Raw genomic sequence first — 22,009 nt, forward strand, 5'->3', positions numbered from 1 at the left:
ATATTTTCATATCCACCTAAATGGAGCCACTCAACATTTTTTTTTGTGGCGGCAAATCTACATTTTAAAATGTCTTAAATGAAAAATAGTTTCCAAGAAAACATTCTTATCTAAATAATTTAATATATTCTAAATAGCTTTATCGACCGCATCGAGAAAACATTTGATATAAATTTACTCATATTTGCATTGGTATTTTTAAAACACACCTGACAGCACTGCTAGTCATCGAAACGTTACATTACCTTTTAGTGCAAGACGGCTGTGACGTTTATATGTCCAATCTTTTGTTTTGTTATGATTAGGTAAGGATTTCAATCTTATTTGACACAACGACAAAGAGTCAATGAATCAATTACATGAAAATGAGTTGACTGAGATGTTTTTTTTACATAATACGCGTCGCAAAAACGCAGATTAGAAATTAAAACATCTTTTACATTCGTTGAAAGTTAGATTTTACCATAAAAACTTCGCGTTTGGCACCTTGCTTTACTTTAATAGGTAAATTTGGCACACGTTATTGTCACATACGTAAAATAAGTGAAAGCTGAGAATTGCTATGAAAGTACATTTACACATAAGATGACTTTTTTATTAGATTTTTTTCCGTAGGGTCACAAAGAGAAAATTTAAGAAATACCTTATTACAATTTTGCCATTTTTTTCTTTTTTGGATGACACATCGGATATAATTACAAAGTCAAGTCTTCATTTAACAAACCAGGTGACTCTTTAAAAGTAATAGATAAAAGCATTCTTAGATACATATCTGTTTATTTAGGTTAAACACATACATGTACAATCATAAAAAAAATCTGCATTATATAAAATAAATAGATTAAAGTATTTGAAAAAAAAAACTGTTATAAATTGAAATATAGTAAAATTTGACAAGGCAAAAATCAAAAGTTTTACAATTAAGTATCTGTTGAAACGATATCTTCTTTCAAATAAAAAAAAACATCAATTTTACCGCACACAACATATAGGATTTTAACAATTTAATTCCTATGAAATCATACAATCACAAATTGTAACATAAAACACTGTATATATAAAACCACATTTTTTCGTTAAACTGTTTTTAAAACTATTTGCAACTCCATTCCATATAGATAAAACTAATTAAAAATACAAAAGTCATCGCGTGTAAATTGCTCATTTATTCCAATTAACAGATATATAGAAATGTTTGTCACGATAACTAGTAGAAACTTATAATCAATATATAGTAATTGCTAATACTTTGTTATTTAGGTATAATTATATAGAAGTTCTATATAAGTTAAGTACATAAGGTATGTTCTGTGACAATCAAATCACCATATATGAAGCTGAATTAAGTATAAACACCCTGCTTATTGTTATTATCTATTCTTACAAAAACTTTAGCTATTATTATTTCGTCATTGCATTTTCTTTAGTAGAAAATTTGTGCACAAGAACCGCTTAATAAAGTACATTGAGTTTAAATGAAAATAAAATAATAGGGAAACATATAGAGGATATTCAAGTTTTTTCTATAAATACATGATTTATTTTCATCGAGTGGTATGAAAATAAATATTTCATGAGTGGCGGTAGCCACGAGTGAAATATGGTAATTTTCATGCCACAAGATGAAATAAATCATGTATTTATAGAAAAAACTTGAATTTTCTGTTTATTATGTACATTTTTCTCTTTTCTGCGATAAAATTTGAAAGACTTTCCCTTAAATTTTGTGTACTGGCAGAATTTAAAAGAAAGTAGTCCGGCAAGACACCAGTGAAAATACGGAAAATATGTTTCACTGCAGTGAAAAATAAATTTTTACAGTGAAAATACGAAAAATGAAAATATGCATTTTATTTCATCAATATTTCTCAATATTTCATTTATAAGTATATAATAAATGCATTTATTATCTGTTTTATACTACAGTTATACTAGGTGGCATAGAGCTGATATTTAACATGAAATAACTCAATGACATTCTTATACACCAATAAAGTTCTTGCCAAGTAGGATAACAAAGTATCAATTTGGATTATGGAATACTTGATAATTGGATTCTATTTGACAAAATACAAAAATTTGAATGTGTAACTTTCTTTTTCAAATTGTTAACAGTTTTTATTTTTTATTTTTCTTTTGAATTGTCAATTTTCCTGTTATACGTAGAAAAACTAAATATTTTGATTATATGTATATTTAAACGTACACACGCACCACACACAAACGCACGCACACACACGCGCGCACACACACAAACAACAACAACAATTGTGATCTCAGCAAAAAGTACATAGTTATATTGTTTATAATATTGTTAAATGTGACAAAATTGCAAATGATTGGTTTATTGTTGAACTGTTAAGCTGAATTAAAAATATAATTAGACAAATATTTTATTTAAAAACAAAAATACATCATGGATAAATAACAAAGCACATCTGCTTTACAAATCTAGTTATAAAAATACATAGGCTTGCTTTCACTGCGAGTGTGTTGTTGAAAAATACGATCTAAAAATAAGAATAAAGCGAATATCATACTTCATATAACATTTTAATATAATGTTGTTATAAAAAGTTTTAGCCTATCTTTGTCTTCCGCATCTTTAATGACATGAAATTAACATGCATTTTAAATAACTGGTCCACTGTTATATACTTTGGCTCAAATAAGAATGATTACATAAGTTTTTACTGTGTTGTATTTTGAAATATATAGTATTGCGAAATAACTATACTATACCTTGCGTCTGAAAGATAATCATCAATAACTTATACTCAACAAACAATTTAAAACTTGATAAGTAGCAAAGTTGATTTTTTGTTGAAAAAGTTGAAATGGTACAATTTCAAATCGTTTTTGCTTCTCATTTCTTGCTTTTATAGATATTCTTTTGCAATTTAAGAAAGTATAATTTAAAAGCTTTTAGCAATGCTTCCACATAATTTCACTTTGATTTTCTAGGTCATGTGTATCTTATAAAATATTGATAGATCAATATATTTTAAGTGATACTCAAACAGTAAGAATACAGATTAATGGTATAAGCATCTAAGCTAAATGTATGCACACTTTTTAAATAAAAAAGCACAATGAAACACACAAACAAAAACAACAACAATAAAAAAACACAGCATGCAAACGATATTGTCGTGTAATTGCTATTAAAATAAAATATCGTGCGTACCACGAGACTGTCAGGTAGTGCTACACTTAAATTAAATATTAACCCATAGTAAGAAAAACTTAAGTAGTAGACGGAAGTATTTAATAACTTAAATAAACATCAATCACCACAATCATATACGTAACCAGTAGGACGTTTACGTGAGTTTAAATGCCGCTCTATCATAGCGTTTGTCATGTCACAGTCAATGCAAAACAGGCTGACATTTGAATGACCATACGTTTGTAATATTGGTGAATAAGGAAAATAATGTGTCTCTGTCTAACTGAAAACAGAAAACGAGGGTTACATGCTTCCAGTGACCACGTGGTAAGACCTACTCGATAATACGTGGGAACCATCTCAAAATATTGCTGAATTAAACGATGCAAAATTAATAATTGAATTATTTTTATACTTGTCATAATAAAGCAAGAAACGTATGTGCTTAGCAAGTTAAGTATAATATATTGCATCATATATAACCATCACTTTTATTCTTTAACACCACTTGACGCATTTAGACTTGCATAAATTCATATATTTATTTAATAATGTGTGACTTTACTTCTATTGCATCAACATTCAAATCACAGTGTTTTATTTCCACCATGTTTAAAGAATATATTATCTAAAAACATAAGACCGTCGAGCTTATGTTTTGGGACCAATACTCCTTAAAATGACAGTTGTTTCAAATTACTAGTCAATGATCAACAAGGAAAAAAATAGGATTCTAGGTGATATCTTTTTTAACTTTCAAGAAAATTAATCTAACAGAAAAAAGTTTGCCAGGTTGTTTTCTGTTGTATACTTTTCTGTATCACATTTGATTTTGAAAACAAAATATCAATTTATTTTATACAAAAGCATCAAAGTATACAACTTCATGATACTGATTATATGCATGACATATAAAATATGTAAATTAGAGAAGAATCTTTAAAAAAGTCCAAAACGAAAAAAAAATTGTTACACTATCGTTTTAATTGAATCTGTAAATGGACTCTCAAGTGCAAACTACCGTTCACTACCCCTAGCACGGGCTTAAGCAGAATTCAACATTTAAACATGAAAACGTCTATAAAGGTAGCAAGTATTTTGAATATTATTAGATTCATGAACTGATTTCAAAAAACAATTTGGCGCAAACAAACATAAAGTAAATAATATTTCCAATTAAAAAAGGCATGATGCAATAAACTTGTTTCGAAACTCTATCCACAGATAACAATATGAATTTTTAAACTCAAAACTCGTACAATAGTGTTCCATTTTGGTCTACAAAAAAAATGTTATTAATTTTTCTCAGTCAAAGAGTGCAGGTAAATACATATGCTTATAACAATATTTTTGGCGTAATAAACGCATACATGTATTAGTTGCACTTAATTCTTTATTCGGTGCTCAAACATTCTTAATTGGACTCAAGTAAATATATTTTCAAACGTGTGTAGAAAGTGTCATTAAATGACAATAAACGTCCTATTATTTGCAAAGGTAATTGAAAATTATAAAAACTGTATCGAAGGCATTTTGCGTCATTTAATATATCTTTTCTAACGTAATACTGGAGATATTCCTATTGTTAAACAAACAGTTTGTATTCCTTTGTTTTATTCTTGTTGTGCAGCCCTTTCCATATGACTGTTTCCGAGTTCAAGAATTTCGAAGAAAGCAGCTGAAAAATAATGAACATTTATGTATATGCGTCGGGAAAACGAGTTCTATTTTTCGAGCGTTTTAATATACATTGAACATTATTATATTTTGTTGTAATAACTTGAATCGTTCCAGAATTTGCTTTAGAAATTGACAAATGATATATTATAGGCATAATTACTTTGAAACACTGAAATGCCCCTTTTCCTTGCTCTTTCTATAGTTCTACTCAAGCACAAAAGTATGCATTATTCTTTAAATATGTTATTAAATAAGTGAATAATACCCATAGGTCACCTATTTACCTTGCACTGGATGAGACTACATGGCGACACGGCTAAGATAGTCATCTACAATTATTAAATTTGTTAGAAAGGATGAAAAAAGACATGCATACCTAAAATGAGTCTATCAGTTTGTTTATCCACCACATTTTGTTCTTCGTAGTTCACTATAGGATATACTTGTTGTTGTCTGAACCCGAACTCACCCTTGAGTTTGTCCTTGCATTCGTTTATTTTACTGTCTAAAAAAATTCTCTGTCTACCAGTCTTCAGCGAATTGCTTACCTTGTCGCATTTTGTCAGGATCACTATATATGGACAACCTGTAATTGAATTTTATTTCTGTTATTAGTCATAGATTTATATAATTATATAAATAAATCGCGTATTCCCGAAGATGTTAAATAAAGTTTTCTTTTGCTTGTAGATGTGTGGCTTATGATAAAACACCAAGTATCGCACGTCAGAGTGATAAATGCTTAAGCAATATTACAATTCCGGTGATAGTCACACATTTGGGTTAACTTTACTACAGTCATCATGCCAACCTAAATATACTCGCATTGTCTATTTTGACTTACTTTTTAAAAACATTTAGAAATTAGGGAGCCTGGATTCATAAAAGGCGCAAATATGAGCGTGTAATCAGCGAATACACAGTTTACTTCATTTCAATAACAAGTTATAGTCAAGTATTCAATACTGACCGATATGTTAACATTTTTCTTACATATATCTCTCATACATGACTTTATATAAAAATCTGGAAACAAAGTGATCCCTTGGAAGCATAAATCGTAACAAAACTACATGAAAATTGCAGACTAGGTTAGATTGAGTTCTGTACATGAAGGATAATAAATAAGTGCTACACCCCTCACGCTCCGTACTACCGACTTAAGCGGTACTCAATTATTCTCAATACTTAAAAGTGCTGGCATCAATGATCCCGAAGTACCATAAATATAAAACAACACTGAAGTAAACTATTGGGCAACTTTTTACAGCTGCCACACGGTACTTGAGACCTGTTGTAGTGAAGTATAATAATATGGAATCAAAATAATCCCTCGGAAGCAGTAATTACAACAAATTACATTAAGTTGCAGACTAGGTTTGATAGAGTCCTGTACACGAGGGATAATGAATAAGTGCAGCAAAAATGCTTATAGATAGACCATATTTATACAAGTTTTATCACTGGTTATTTCCCTTTCAAATTGTTTTGAGTTTATTAGATTACAACGCTTTTAGGGTATATCTCGAAAAATGAATACTTTTCATGTATTTCTTTTTTACACTTTAGTCTTACACAAAGAATGCATTATTGTTTGTTTAATCCAATCAAATGACAATGGACCTTTGTCAATGAGATCCCGTCGCAGTTTCCTCATGGACGTTCTAATAGCTTCTGAAAGGCCCTTTAGTATTTTCTCACAGTCGAAAACAAAACATACGCAATGTATTTTGTCACCTGGTTGTGGGTCTCTCTGAAAGTCATCTTGTGAATCTTGAATTCCATTAATGATCTGAAACAAAAATTAATGCTGAATGTGTAGAGAAGTGCAAATCCAATAAAATTATCAGCGTGGTGTTACACAAAAGACTAGTATGGTTGAAGGTTGCAGCTTTACTTTATACCAAGAGATTAAAACCTTAAATAGGTAATGGTTAAAATAGTACAGCTGTTATTCAAAGGTTCAAAGAAAGAAATATCAAAGAAAGTATTTTCTTGAAAATAACTATCATCCCACACTCAATTTTATTTAGTCTATTAATGTGAAAAAGGACAAAATGAAACTTTTTTTACATATTAATTTTAAACGTAAGATTTTGGAATCAAAGAATCATTTGAACCAAATCTAAAACAAACAGAACATTAATATGCTGTTTTACAGTGTTTCATAGCTGTCGTGGATCATTGGTGACATTAAAATAATAATAAATAAAACAAAGGAGTACACAGTAAACAAAAGCAGTCTGTGAAAATGCAAATTGGGCTTTATTATTACTGAAAGTTAATGGCCAATTACGAGCTGATATATAACAGTGGTCAAAAATTGAATTTAATTTTTATAAATGAACGACAGATATGAGAAATCATAATTAATTTTATTCTTACAAATTATTTAGGTAACATAAACAACAACAACAACATAAAATCAGATTTGGTGATTTAGACAATGCTTTAACGTGGTTGAACATGCTATTATCTATCATCAAATTAGTTTACTTTGAAACCATCCGGCACATTTCCACTGATAATAAATTTGACATGATCTTCTTTGATGCCATCTTGTTCTTGAAAGCCAGGAGTATCTCCTAGATATATACCGCTCCTCCGTGTGGCGCCTGTATCTTTGTCAACATACTCAATGTTATAAAGCTTAAACTGTAATAAATGTGCATTATTTTAACAGATCATAGATCATGGTTATTTATTATTATGACACGACATCACAAGTTACGAAAGGTTATAATCGCCAAGCTATAAAAATTGATAATGTCTCCGAGGGAAATGACTAATTTAGGACCGTACATTATCTTCGGATCAGTCTTGACCTGAATTGATTTCTTCAATTCTTACATTGATATCGCTTTTTTAAATCGTACACTACAAGCCCCTCTATGTTTCTCAGATGTATGTCTATGTTGTTTCATACTGTTTTGGTGACACTTTTGCTTGTGTCCCTTGTTATTTTCTCGTCTACGGTAAGTATCTTCCCCCATTACCCCTAGTTTTTATTTCTTTGATTACCCCCCCCCCCTTCCTCCGGTCTCCTGTCCCCTTCTCCTGTGCCCTTTGACTTTGTGTTACAAATTATTTATCATTTAGTGATTGGCCTGTCCGAGCTCTGTCTTGTGCCCTGTCCTGTTTTTGTTTGGGGTCCGTCTGGGCTCGTTGCCACTGGCTCTTGTTGCTGGGTCGTGTGGGGGTTGCGTTCATTAAACGCCGCCTTTACTTGTTGATCTTGTTTATCATATTTTAAGTCTAAGCCTATCTTGAAGTACTACAGATTAATAAATGGCGAGAAGTATCTTTTATTTGGCCTTATAAAAGGGCAATTCAAATAATTATTATAATTATGCACATCAATCTATAACAAGTCATCAACCACATTTTTATGAAATGCAATTGTTTTTTGAAAAATATCTATAAAGATTTTAAAGTTTAAAAAAAAAACTAAAACACATAACTTCTTCAATCTAACCATACCTTCAAGAAGGAAAATGTATAAAGAACTTAGAATATCCTTTGCATTTCAATCAAAATTAATGTTGTAATTGTTTTGCTTAGCTCTCCCTAACAGTGTAGTTAAAAATCAAAGATTTCGTTTGTAAGTCTCAAAATAGCTTAAAGATGACGTCAAACTGGAATGTTGATATTTTGCGCATACATAAAATATGAGCATGAGGCCGCAACGGGCTGCACATTCATAAACATGGCAGGAATAATCTCATGAAATTATCGTTAATTACAAAACAAATTTGGTAAAAACAAAAATAAATTGATTTACTTTTCATTTTCTGATAATGTGTTTTTATTGTTAAAAATATATTGTTCGACTTAACGTTTGTCTTTAGATTTGTTCCTTTTATAAAAAACACATTTGTTTGTATACAATACAGTTTTTATTAATATTTACCAAATCAATGGTTCAAAACGAAGTTTAATTCAAGTATACCATCTAAAAAAAATTCGACATTTGAAATGCCCTGAAATAATACTAGTATTTCTAAAAGCCCAGCCAATTTATTATAACTGTATAATAACCAGCCATTTCTAGCCTTGCAGAGACCTGCTTGGCCTGTCATATATTTTTTCAATACCCAGCGCTCTTACAAGTTTTTTCATGTAGCGTTTAAAAAAAAGAAATATAATCCTGAAAAATCCAGAAATGCCCGATACATTCCTAAAGCATAAGACATTCTTTCTTTTCGTTTGAATTTATTGGCCGTCTATTAAAACTTTTCTCACAGTTTTGTTGCAGCCTCCTTATGTTTATATAATTAACATCATCATTCAGATAAGATTCGACACTTCAAATGTTTAGTAAATACATGTATATTTGTTTGGTCTTAGCCATGGATTTTTTTTTAATTCTTATTAATAACGGTCTCCGAATAATTATCTTTCAAAGTTTTTTCTCCTTCTGTTTGTGTGGTGTACTCGTATACTCAACTTATATTATTTTTCATGTTAATTCTGTGAAAGTTTTTTTTTTATTTTAGTGACCTTGGGGGTCACTAAATGCACATAAACTTATATTGTGAACATGACTTGAACATGCTTCCTCCGAGATTTCATTACCTTAGACACGAGTTTTTGGCGTAAGTGTTACTTTGTCGACTGTTATGTGTCACTAATGTTTTAAACACTAATTTTCTTTGCATCTTGCATTGTCTAGTAGACAGCAGATTTGTATCATTTGCTTACAATAACCATCATCAAATGGGACATGGACACTTAGTTAACATAAACTTATAGAGTATACACATTTCAAAATGAACTACAAAATCCATAAAATACTTTTTATTATTCATGTTGCATCACAACGAATTATTTTACAAATGTTGAATTAATCATATCCTTTAGGTCAAAATTGGCCCTGTCCTATGTCACTTACATTACACTCGTCATATTTAGCAAGGATATCTAAAATGTATGTTGTTCTTCTTTAAAGAATTTACAGTTATTGTCAACCGTGAAAATACATCCGGATTCGATTTCACACCTTGTATTAAATAAGACGTGATGTCACGTATGAGTATAGACGTTGCATGTATACAAACTTTTAAAGCAAACCTGATTCTTCCTGTTGATTCTTTCGGTACTATTGAGTGGTTTACTTAAACAAAAGTATCAAAGGCGTATCGCCTGATTGATAAGTAACATAACCATAAGTATCTTTCATCACAGCATGAATGTAATGATAAAGTTGTGCCATAAATCGCGTAAATCATGCCAAATTCCAAAAATGCACTTGTAATTAATAATTAAGCTATATTCACCTTGAAAGAAAACATCTCAACGCAATTAACTCGACCGATACTACACATCATAAAACCACATTTAATGAACTTACATTATGTATACAAAATAATATTATAATACCTTTTCTGTGGTAGAAACTGGGTTATCTGTCATTGCCCCCGCAGATCCAGTATTGGTATTTAAAACAATTTTACTACGAAGTGCAGATTGAACCGAATCGATAAAACTCGATTTACCACTTTCCACAGGACCAACCAACAAAATTCTTAGGTTCCTGCCTTCAAAGGGTAGCATTCTTTCACTCAACAAATTTCTCTTTTCAATGTCATCCCTCTTGAAAAGATAATTATTTTAAAAAAATTGTTCAAGGATGACCTAAACCATTTGATAACAATAGGATAATTATGTAAATCTAAAAAATTATATGGTTAAACATCAAACGGGTAATTAATGATATTAAGTTTTTCTGAACCTGATCATGAAGTATTAAATTTAAACAAATAGATAGAAAATAAGTGTTATCGTTTCTGAATTGCCAGTAAAGGGTACATGTATAAATATATGATATGAAAAATATCTTTAAGACACTGTGGATAATTAATTACTTTTACTTAAAAAAAGAGAGAAAAAATAAATTGTTTACTTCAAATTTCATATTCTTTAAAATTTTATTAATTCTATTCTGAGATGTAAATTATGTCAACACACACACACACGCACACACGCACGCACGCACGCACATACGCACGCGCACACGCACGCACCAACACACCCGCGCACGCACACATACACACAAACACGCACGCATGTACACGAGCGCTCACACACACAAAATCCGCGAAACAATGTGCGAGACACGAGAAACAAACTGCGCAGCTGCAGTAATGTCAAATAAACGACATAGTAATTCGATGCTGGAAACACTTAATCAAGAAAAAGGGCAGTTTGTAAATCCTTATAAAATGATAGTATTTCCTATTTATGTAATAGTTTTGCGAAATTTGGTGACAGGTAAGTCAAAATTATGTCCATCGAATAAAAAATCAAGCATTCTATAGCTTATTTAACCTTAAATAGTATTGATGTGCTTCTTAATCTTAACACATATTGTTCTTAAATTATGACTTGAAAAGGAAACTACAACGCTTACACTAAAGAGCGTATACGAATTTCAACATGCAAAGGAAAAATATAATAAGCTCGTGTTTGTGTTTCGTACAAATGATTAACTTTAAAAATAATTTAAAAAAATGCTAATTTAAACACAGCAAATATATAATATTTTCTTGTGCAAACAACTTCTACCGTTTTCGTTACTCTGTGCATTAGCCCTGTTGTTCACAAAAAAGTAATCATTTTTTAAGAATGAATTTGTTTGAAAACATCCATAATATATATAATGCGGAAATTTACTGTACAATTAAGACTGCTACTAAAAGCAATGTTGGTTGATTTTTTTTTTTGGTGTACGGATGACCCAAAAGCGGATTTTCTTATGCAGGAACTGTACTTTAGTTTGGCCAAAATGCGGTTGCAGAATTCAAGGCTTATGCAACTCCTTTTTGCTGTCTGTGTGGGCACCCAAAATTAGATCGGGAGTCGATATGAAACAATTTAATTAGCGGAATGGAACTATTTCTTTCTTTATCAAGTTTATAAAACGCAGCTTTAAGTCTAACTTGGAAATTGAATTCGCAAAATATTGCCTTCATCCACATAACTAGCAGCGTTTTGTTCAGTATTTTATAGCGTTTATACTAGGCCTATTGTTTTGAGTTCTATTTATATGCGTAGAAAATAATGAAAAGTAGAAAGGTGTACAAAGGACACGGATGTTCCCGGAATATAACATTTTTACCTCCGAATACCACTTTAATTGTGGTGATCTTCTAATATGTTGATAATATAACAAGAAATGAAATTTAAGAGCTAAAACGATAGTTGACGACAGGGGCTCGGTACGTTGATTGGTCACCACCCAAACCCCCTTCCTTATCCCAAACAATATTATATTAACTTCAGTGTATTTATGTAACCTGCATATATTAGGTATAGAAACAAGCTTTTAGATAATAAATTTGCAACGTTTGGTATCACGGGGGAGGAAGTGTTACACGAAGGCTGGAGTTCTTATGATAACTTGTTCAGGAGTTCTTGTGATAACTGTAACGGAGTTCGTCGGAAAACATCTGTATATACTACAAAAACACTCGTTAAAATGATTATTTTTATCTTTTCAAAATGAGTTTTAGGTGCTAAATTAAACTTTAATGATTAAGCTTGTCTTACATCTTGTATTATGTGTCAAAAACTAATTCACAGGCTATTTTTCATCGCCTCTTGCTTCAAATCTGGTAGTTTTGAGTAAAATTTCCAAATTATTTGCCAATTCAAAAGTATTGACCTGTTTATTTCTGGTCTTCATCCTTGCCATACATAATTACCTTATTATAATGCAAAATTGCAAACATAAAGCACCGGCTAACAGGTTTATACCCTATTTTTCAAATGTCCCGGAGTTCTTGTGATAACACTGAATATGTCACAGAGTTCTTATGATAACTTTTGTTATTGCCAGTGTGTTTCTTGCGCTAAATCACGGCACATTCTAGCGGTTTTTATTATTCAATGAGATTGTAAATCATTATGAAATGTAGTACGCTCATCCATTGCGCAAAAATAGGATATATAATGTTGGTTTTGAGTGTATTTTAGTTCAAAAGATTTTATTTCTTACCCCTGTTTTTTTTTTCATAGTATTTTTTGTTTGATGCAGATTTCGTAGACTGGAAAAAGGATTTATGTACTGGTTTCCTAGCAGTTTCCGGCCCCTAGCAGTTTTCTGGCCCTTTATCATTTTCATCCAGACATACAGTCTATTTTTTCTCAGATCTATATTACTGCATCAATCAGAGAAACATTTGTTTTCTATGTAATACAGCAGTTATAATAGTACAGCGATTAATATGTTTCAAAGTTTTGTCTGTTGTTTTAAGTTACATTAGAGAACTTGCGACACTTACAAGCAACACCTGGGGAATTCTGGTTTGAATGCCCATACACAATAACTGAAATCCCATTCTAGGTAAATCTGGAACCTGGAGGGACAGTTCAAATTGTTTTCGAGAGATCAGTAGTGAGAGCCAACCGCAGTTGAGTTTTTATCACGTACCGTACTTTTTTATGACATAGGTGTGGAAATTATCCTGGTTATATACTTATTTATTATGGTATAAAATGATACAAATTACTTAGCCCTTAGGTAAGGGAAGCATGCGTATATATTGTCTGCTTAAGAAAGGTGGTTGCTTAAAACTTGTGAAACTGAGAACAACGTGTACGTTTTGAGACATTTTTTGTTTTGTGACTGCTGAATACTAGTATCAGTGGCCGCTAGTTCAATTTTACTGTAGATGATAGCCTATCACCTATTTATCATTTGCAGACACTTCAAAGACCAACGTTTTGTCCACATTTTGTGCAAAGGATGATCGTACTGCATTTCATAATGATTTACAATCTTATTGAATGATAATAAACGCCAAAACGTGCCGTGATTTAGCGCAAGAAACACACTGGCAATAACAAAAGTTATCATAAGAACTCTGTGACATCTTCAGTGTTATCACAAGAACTCCGGGACATTTGAAAAATCGGGTATAAATCTGTTAGCCGGTGCTTTATGTTTGCAATTTTGCATTATAATTAGGTAATTATGTATGGCAAGGATGAAGACCAGAAATAAACAGGTCAATACTTGTGAATTGGCAAATAATTTGGAAATTTTACTCAAAACTACCAGATTTGAAGCAAGAGGCGATGAAAAATAGTCTGTGAATTAGTTTTTGACACAAAATGCAAGATGTAAGACAAGCTTAATCATTTAAGTTTAATTTAGCACCTAAAACTCATTTTGGAAAGATGAAAATAACCATTTTACCGATTGTTTTTGTAGTATATACAGATTTTTTCCGACGAACTCCGTGACAGTTATCACAAGAACTCCTGAACAAGTTATCATAAGAACTCCATCCTTCGTGTAACACTTCTTCCCCCGTGGGTATGGCATACAAGAATTGTTTGAGATTGCATTCCCTGTCATTCTAAACATTATGTTACTGCTGCAATTAATATGAAATCAATGTTATTTACCCAGTCAGGCAATACATCTTGACGAGATTTCCAGCCTTCAGGAACAACCTTCATGTCTGAAATATACATAAAATACATGAACTTTGTCGTCAAAAAGTTAAATATAATTTTATGCAGCTATTTTGGTATGTAATTCCCAATTCTGTATTAATGCAATACAGTGCGTTTTAATACTTGTCTTGTTTTCTAAGCATCCTTTTTGCACTTGCATGAGTTACAATTACTCTTTTAAGGCACACGAATTCTTTCAGTGCGGTGCCATACACATTATTTATAGAATGGCACGAACGTGTCACATTGAAGGCTTCACCTTATGAACTCATCTAGGGATTTTTTTTAATAATAAAAACGAAAATTTGCATGTTTAAATGATAAAGTCTTCTTAAATCGGAGCTTGTGGGCGTGTACGGTATTATGGAAATACCGCTACAGTCCATGAACTGAGGATGAAGCAGTTTCTATTTTGCCTTTCTGTTTTTCTAAATTTTACATTCTGCTAAAAAACAAATCAGTGATTGTAGGGAATCAAATTTATGTTCATTGAAATATGATAGAGACTTGTGAAACAGAAGACTACCATTGGATGCTATATCTCTTTTGTTATGAATTTAGTTTTTTAATTAATGCTACTCTAAATAGGCTACGCTATATCGCTTTATGTTGCCTTGCCCACATGGTGATGTTAAGCCCAAAGAACATGCCGAGGCGATAGACAAAGCAACACGTCGACTGAGATTATATAGGTCATTTTAGAGTTGCAGTAATAAAGAACTAGACACATGTTAATACAAAATATACCTTTTACATTTAAGTGGTGTTATGTGCATTTCTTTCGCACATGAAACTCTCATAAGAATTTCATTGCTAGTTTGAAGATATAATTGATATAAGTGTTAAGTATATATGTATAAATTGAAGAACCTGTATGATGTTTTAAATGACCCTCTATTGACTGATACATCCTATAGAGAGCTTTCAACGCTAGCTGATCTTTTATGACCACACAGGCGTCTTCATTAACATAATTCACCACGGGAAGCACTTGATTTTTATTAACTCCATGGAAGTTAGCAATATCGTTGACTGCTTTTTCTGCCTTTGGACTTTTGAAAAGATGATCAACATTTTCGAATATCTTGGGACAGAGCTTGTCAAATTTTGTTGCAACTACCAATATCGGCAATCCTTTAAGAGAAATAAACAATTAATACAAAAGGACTTACACTGTTTTGCAATTGAATATATGATATATAATATAGTTAATCCTTATAGGAAACGGAAAATTACATGTAGAAAGCAAAATAGCGTTTTCCTTAAAATCAGATTATTTCTTAGAATATCGCTAGGCATAATTTTCAAAGAGAGCACTATTCATATAACAATTTACCGATCTGAGGCGACATGACTGCTCAAAATCTAATTCCAAATTTGACCATATTTAAACGCAAAAATATAATTCACAACTCTGCACGATCATTTAAACTCCAAGGCATAAACTGTTCTCTTTTTGATCGTTTTGTCTATGCACGGTCCCGACACGAAATATATATTTATTTCACAATTATTGCATATCATTTAAACATACTGATTCGCAAAAATTAATATTCAAGACGCATGTATCACGACCACTACGCGAGTATTTAATGTGTACATTGAATGTTATTGATGATTGATCTCATGATTCCCACTCTCACTTTCGTTTGTCCGACAAATCATGCCAGCTATAACGATACACGACATCTTTACGTACATACGCACTTTCCAAACACAAATATTCATTTTTCAACTGCACCGTTTAGCTTACAATTAAACTGATTTCTACTAAAGCAGACCGGCCAAATCATAAATTATATAAGACTTTCATAGACAGAAAAGCACTCAAAATGTTCTACTTTAATAGTTAGTACCAATCTTGACCTTTTAACATCAATTTGACCATGACTGAATTGGTAGCGTTGAACTTTCGAAAGAGGAGTGAATGATGAATGATACTGTTAACATTCATTATCACACCTGGTCGTGTATGGACCGTGTTTAGACCGCTAAAGACTTGCTTAATGTTCATATTCCAATAGCGTATTTAAAGTCGCAAAAGAATCGTAAAACCTCGTATATGCACCGTGTTTGCGCGATAGTGATAGTACATTGTGCAGTAGAAGTTGCCAAGAAGTGTTGTAAACATCATCCGATCCGATCGCACAAAGAAGCAAAGTTCGCATTGGTTGTTGGGTTGAGAACTTGTTAACGGGTAATAAATTGTAATTTGTGAGTAGTATATTCCCATTTTAGTACACTCAAATAGAAGTCACATACAAGCCATGATAAAGCGGTTAGCTTTATTGGTCGGTAACAAGGTGATCGAGATTCTAATAAGAAATAAATTATTTGTAAATATTGATATAATTACAAAATTGTTAACATTAGTTAAGACATAGTACTCAAGCACAATAATTTATTTCATTCGTGTAACATATAACCTGTATTACAGATAACCTGGTTGATTCTGAGTAATCGTTCCTTTAAATCAGTGGAGAGCTTTTCATAGTCAGAATTTCCTTCCACAAAACAGATTAAATGTATTTTGTCATTAAATGTTGGATTTGGTCTTTCTTTTATATCATCTGGGTTGACCGTGTCTGGAAACTAAAATATATTAATTATATTACAAAGCTATAGGTTCAACACCTAAATTTACACCTGTAAGTAAAATGAATGGAAACTTAAAATCTACCAAAACGACTCGTTTACCTGTATTATATTGTTAAATACAAGTTACCTCTCCCCCATCCCTTCCCTCTGGTAGAGACTGATGCAAAACTCAAAATTTACTTATGAAATGGTGTAAAACTTCAATAGATGTGTTATTACGAATGTTATTTTAAAACTTTTAATATGGCAAGTTCATATCAATGACAAGCGGCATAGGGCCTCTAAGTAAAACAATTCATGGATGTTTATTACAACAAAGGGCGGGTATAAATAAGATTAAATTATTTTCTGCAAAATAATATGGATCACAGTAAGAAAATAGGAATAGAAAAAACGACCAGACAAATATGACATTGATACATATCGTGGTGAACAATGTCCTTGCCTTAGAAAAATTCTTAATGAACAAATAAATTAAAATTGCCTATGGTTAGTCTGATTTGAATTCGAACTTGTTTGAAAATTATAATTAGTAAATCAAATTTACATGCTATATCACACCGAATAGTAAATAGTCAGATAGATACAATGGAAACTTGACTGTCAAGTTAAAAAAAAGTTTCAGACTAGGTTTGAGCGAGCATGGTTATAAACGGTAGTTTAGCCAATTCCCTAAGAAAAATTAATTGTCTATCGACGGAATGTTTGCGATATGCATATTACATAAAATCTGTTCCTCTTCTATTTAGTTTTACACGTTATTTTCTCGTTGGGGAACGACACAAACCATTTTATTACGACGCTTTTCTTCGAATGGCAAAAGAAAACAAAACAAAGTATCGGGAAAATTTCTCCTGTCGTAAAACTGTTGCTTGCCCGTGATTCAATACAATATACGAATGAAATGGAGTGCTATACATATGAGTAAATTCGCAATTTGTTTTGCTATTTGTCATCATTTTTGTTGACTTTGTAAATTATGTACAAATATCTAGCGTTTACGTTTGAGAGCATAATTGAGAGCATAATTTAGACAAAATCATAAAGTACTTCGTTGTACAAAAATTACTTGATAAATTGTTTCAATATTGATTTAAGTAGTAATTGAAACATATAACAAATTTGTCGGATCACTTTACTTGATAGTTTTCAGGTATCCGTCCATCTATTAAAAGTTCAAGTTCTTTGTCATTCTCTCTTTTACTTTCAAATCCTCTAATGTCGAAAATGCGTAATTTCAATGTGTCATCATTTGCAGACCTGAGATCATATTTCTTTAGCTACTCAATAAAAATAAAATATCCAAGAATATATATAAAAAACATTCAACATTCAACAATACAGGCATATTAAAGCAAATAATACAATCATTTTAGATTTAATAAAACATATAATTGAATAGCATACTTTTTTCTAAGAGTAGGATAATTCAACCTCAAAGAATGAATTTGTTCAATTTTTGAATCATTTTTCATTAATAATTTGTTAATATTTAGACGAAAACTAATTTGAAAAACATATTGTGAAAGGGGAGTTCCTTCGACAGCAATGAAATCAAAAATAAGAAAGAGAATATTGAAAACCTTGTTATGTCTTTTTTATCTGACAATTTTTCTTTGTAGTAGCTGCTCAGCACTTAGTTATTTTATTCAATGATTAGAGATTTTTACAATAATGATTTTACGGCAGCCACAAAACATCCATATGTAAATTTACAATATACATTACCTTAGTTGTGACGCTCGATACAGATTGTCTGAACTGGGCAATTGGTTCGACCTTCCCTGTAAACACTGTCGATAATGTGTTAATGAACGAAGATTTGCCTGCTCCAACAGCGCCAAGCAGCAAGATGTTGTATTGACAGATATCTAAACCAGACAGTGGTACCATTTCTATGAGGTCTCTTTTTATGTTCTCAAAATCGTCGCCCTTCAAAAAGAATGTCGATATTTCTACTGCATGCCTTCAGATGAACCAAAACATTACATGAAAATTCACCTTGACAAAAATGTGCTAAGACCTTCCGAAAAGGTAAATATATTCACAATTCAAGAAATAATTTAAATGTTATCTGCAAACAATGACCGATTTTACCATCTCGATTTTACAGTATTTATCACCGTGTTTCTTCTGCGTTATTAACACAGCATTTCTACTGTATTGTTAACGCAATAAGGATCTTTGTTAATATTCTGAGCCATTATAAGTGATTTTTTAGATTTATGTTTTTAATGTTTGAATTACCTTTGTTCTTTACTTGACAATATTTTACTCTTTGATACATTTTTAAAAATGAACATTAAGCGTTTATATGTAAGCATCTCCAAAATAAGAACTGCACCTACATGATTTATTAGTTGAAATTAGGACCGGGAGCGAATAAGGAATTTGATGTTCGAATTTTTGTTTTCCATGTTCGAATGTATTGCAATATTCGTATTTACAAAATTATTTCTCTTTTACGTAATAAAAATTGAAATGGTCGAATAGTATACTACTTTAATATGCTTGGAATAAGACGATTAAGAAAGACTTTTATTACTATGTCGATTTACAATCAATAAAACAAAAAAGTTTGACATAGTAATAAAGGTCTTTCTTAATCGTTTTATTCCAAGCATATTAAAGTAGTATACTATTCGACCTTGTCAATATATATATCTGTTTATATTCACACTTTTGAAAAACATTTGATTGTCTTTTGTTCAGTTCATCCGGCTGCTGATCATTTGTGTTAATAATATTGAAACTTAACTTGACTGTATTAAATATTTTTTATTTATTAATAATTCTAAATAAGGTATGACACATTCTTAAGAAAATTTAAGCTATAACGCAGTAAATACCACATAAAGTCTGTATTACTACGGAATAAATATCTTCAGACGGGATAAAGACATTTCCTAGACTTTCATAACGCGCCGATAAATACGTGCAGATTTATAATTGTTATTCACATAAAGTAAGACAATTATCGATTGATCGGAAATATATAAGCACAAAAAACAATAAACGTATATTTATATATATATATATAATTATATTGATCGGAAATATTAAAGCACACACACACACACACACGCACCAACGCACGCACGCACGCACGCACACACACACACACACACCAACACACACACAGATAATATATATATATATATATATATATATATATATATATATATATATATAATATATATAATTATATATATATATATATATATATATATATATATATATATATATATATATATATATATATATATATAAGAAAAATAAGTAAAATCAAGTCAGAAACTGGTCAAGTGAAGGTCAAGGGTTTAATTCACGATCTTAATTTAAAAGAACATGAAAAAGTGTTTCAAATATTCGAATATTATTCCCGGCCCTAGTTGATTGTATCAACTTAAAAGTCAGTTAGTTTAAAATGGAAGGTCTGTTAAATAATTACGTTGATAGTATTTAATATCATTAAATCATACAAGAATTATATAAGGTCGATGTCAAGTGTTACTTGATCTGATAAGACATTTTAATATGGAGCAGATAATTAATTATTCTAGAACAAAACATCATTATTTATCATATAAATTCTCATACTAAATTACTTATAACTATCAACATTTTTTATTCAAAAGAATTTTATAAGAATGTAAAATGATACAATTATGTTGTTTTTATCAACATTTGAAATACTTATGGACAATGTGCTCCTTGTAGACCAGTTAAATGTATGATATATTTTTTCTATCTATTTATAAACGATGCATTCAAAATTTTGTTCCAAAATATCACTTCACAACCTTACCTCAAGTCTGTCCAGCCAGTCTTCTTCGTATTCATCATCTAAACCATACATATGAATGAAAAAATTGAGAACTTTGTTTATGTAAAACACATACTGTATTAAACAAGATATAATGATGGCTTTAATAACCCTCTTCTAATTTTAATGGCTCTTAATGACAATTAATATTGTTAAGTCTTAATCTTAAACTGATATCACAAAGTTTCTGTAGTATCTATATGTAGAATGTCGCTGCTTGCTATGAAAATACTAGTTACTATTTAATTCAACTGTTTGATATCGAAAGGCAATGGTAACAATAGGAAGTCAAATAATTGCTATGAAATACATTTATTTCTATAAAATGTCAATAGTTGCGAAGACACTGGTTTTAATGAAAAGTAAAAGATTGCTATGGAACATTTGTCGCTATTGAAAGTCAATGGTTGCTTTGGAAGTCACTCATTGCTCCGTAAAGTCACTGATTTCTATGGATTCAAGTGTTTATTAAGGAAAGTCAATGCTTGTAAAAAAATGGAAAGTCGATTCATGCTCTGGAAGTCATTTGCTGCTATGAAAAGTCAATCGTTGCTAAGTATGTCACTGACTGCACTGTTGGTATACATATAAGGATAACCCATGACCCCAACCCTCCCCACTTCTGACGATAATGACCTCAAACGATTTAAACATTTTAATTATTATTCTAAGGTCAACAATTCGATGTTTTATGCCAAATATCTAGTATAACTATTTACATATAAGAAAAATCCAAGACAATCTAGGACGGGTCTCATTTAAACCAAGGGCTAAGATTTCAACAAATTTGATATACTAGATATTCTAGATAATGTCTCATGCCTATTATCTAAGCCTTAGCTTTCATTGTTTTTCGTTTTACTATATACATAAAAGAACAATATATTATCCCCAAATGGGGCCAATTTAGACCTCCACCTATAATTTGAACACACTTGGTAGAGGTAAACAAGAAAATGTTGCATGGAAAATGCATTAAGCCTTCATGGTTTTAGATGCGAGGAATTATGGAATTTTACTATTAATATGTACATATTAAAAAGTATATGACCTTCCTTCGGGGCAGGGTCAATTTTAACAATTGTCGTAGAGGTCAAATCACGATGTATAACGCTAAATATCCCAAGCCCTATAAATTTTCAATTAATTTTCCATTAGAACATTTTTTAAAGTATTTACTTTTGAAGGAAAAGACTTGACCCCATTGTGAACAAATGTCATACAGTTTCTGTCACAAAGTGAAAGTACGTTTGTAAAATTTTGCATTATATTTT

General features: G+C 30.9%; 2 protein-coding genes across 2 annotated transcripts; both read right to left on the reverse strand.

Annotated features, from left to right (window-relative positions):
- Positions 1-1,898: 1,898 nt before the first annotated feature.
- Positions 1,899-15,589, reverse strand: LOC132744348 (interferon-induced protein 44-like). The gene is made up of 7 exons (XM_060733035.1): positions 15,182-15,589; positions 14,261-14,316; positions 10,229-10,441; positions 7,346-7,504; positions 6,473-6,641; positions 5,226-5,435; positions 1,899-4,847 (listed from the first exon to the last, which is right to left on the reverse strand). Exons 1-7 carry the CDS (start codon positions 15,219-15,221, stop codon positions 4,783-4,785), a joined length of 912 nt encoding a protein of 303 aa, XP_060589018.1. The 5' UTR covers positions 15,222-15,589; the 3' UTR covers positions 1,899-4,782.
- Positions 15,590-15,751: 162 nt separating this feature from the next.
- LOC132744336 (interferon-induced protein 44-like) lies at positions 15,752-20,752 on the reverse strand. The gene is made up of 4 exons (XM_060733020.1): positions 20,718-20,752; positions 18,638-18,841; positions 18,049-18,189; positions 15,752-16,903 (listed from the first exon to the last, which is right to left on the reverse strand). Exons 2-4 carry the CDS (start codon positions 18,800-18,802, stop codon positions 16,718-16,720), a joined length of 492 nt encoding a protein of 163 aa, XP_060589003.1. The 5' UTR covers positions 18,803-18,841; positions 20,718-20,752; the 3' UTR covers positions 15,752-16,717.
- Between the last annotated feature and the right edge of the window lie 1,257 nt (positions 20,753-22,009).

Source organism: Ruditapes philippinarum, unplaced genomic scaffold, assembly GCF_026571515.1.
Source record: "Ruditapes philippinarum isolate M1 unplaced genomic scaffold, ASM2657151v2 ctg536_1_1_1_1, whole genome shotgun sequence".
Lineage (NCBI taxonomy): Eukaryota > Metazoa > Mollusca > Bivalvia > Venerida > Veneridae > Ruditapes > Ruditapes philippinarum.

Coding starts and splice junctions, on each gene's coding strand:
- LOC132744348 (XM_060733035.1), bottom strand. CDS start 15,221: ATGTATCAGTCAATAGAGGGTCATTTAAAACATCATACAG. Junction 14,317..15,181: donor TCATTTAAAACATCATACAG/GTTCTTCAATTT, acceptor TGTATATTTCAG/ACATGAAGGTTGTTCCTGAA. Junction 10,442..14,260: donor AAGATGTATTGCCTGACTGG/GTAAATAACATT, acceptor TATCTTTTCAAG/AGGGATGACATTGAAAAGAG.
- LOC132744336 (XM_060733020.1), bottom strand. CDS start 18,802: ATGGTACCACTGTCTGGTTTAGATATCTGTCAATACAACATCTTGCTG. Junction 18,190..18,637: donor TATCGAGCGTCACAACTAAG/GTAATGTATATT, acceptor TTTATTGAGTAG/CTAAAGAAATATGATCTCAG. Junction 16,904..18,048: donor GGATACCTGAAAACTATCAA/GTAAAGTGATCC, acceptor AATATATTTTAG/TTTCCAGACACGGTCAACCC.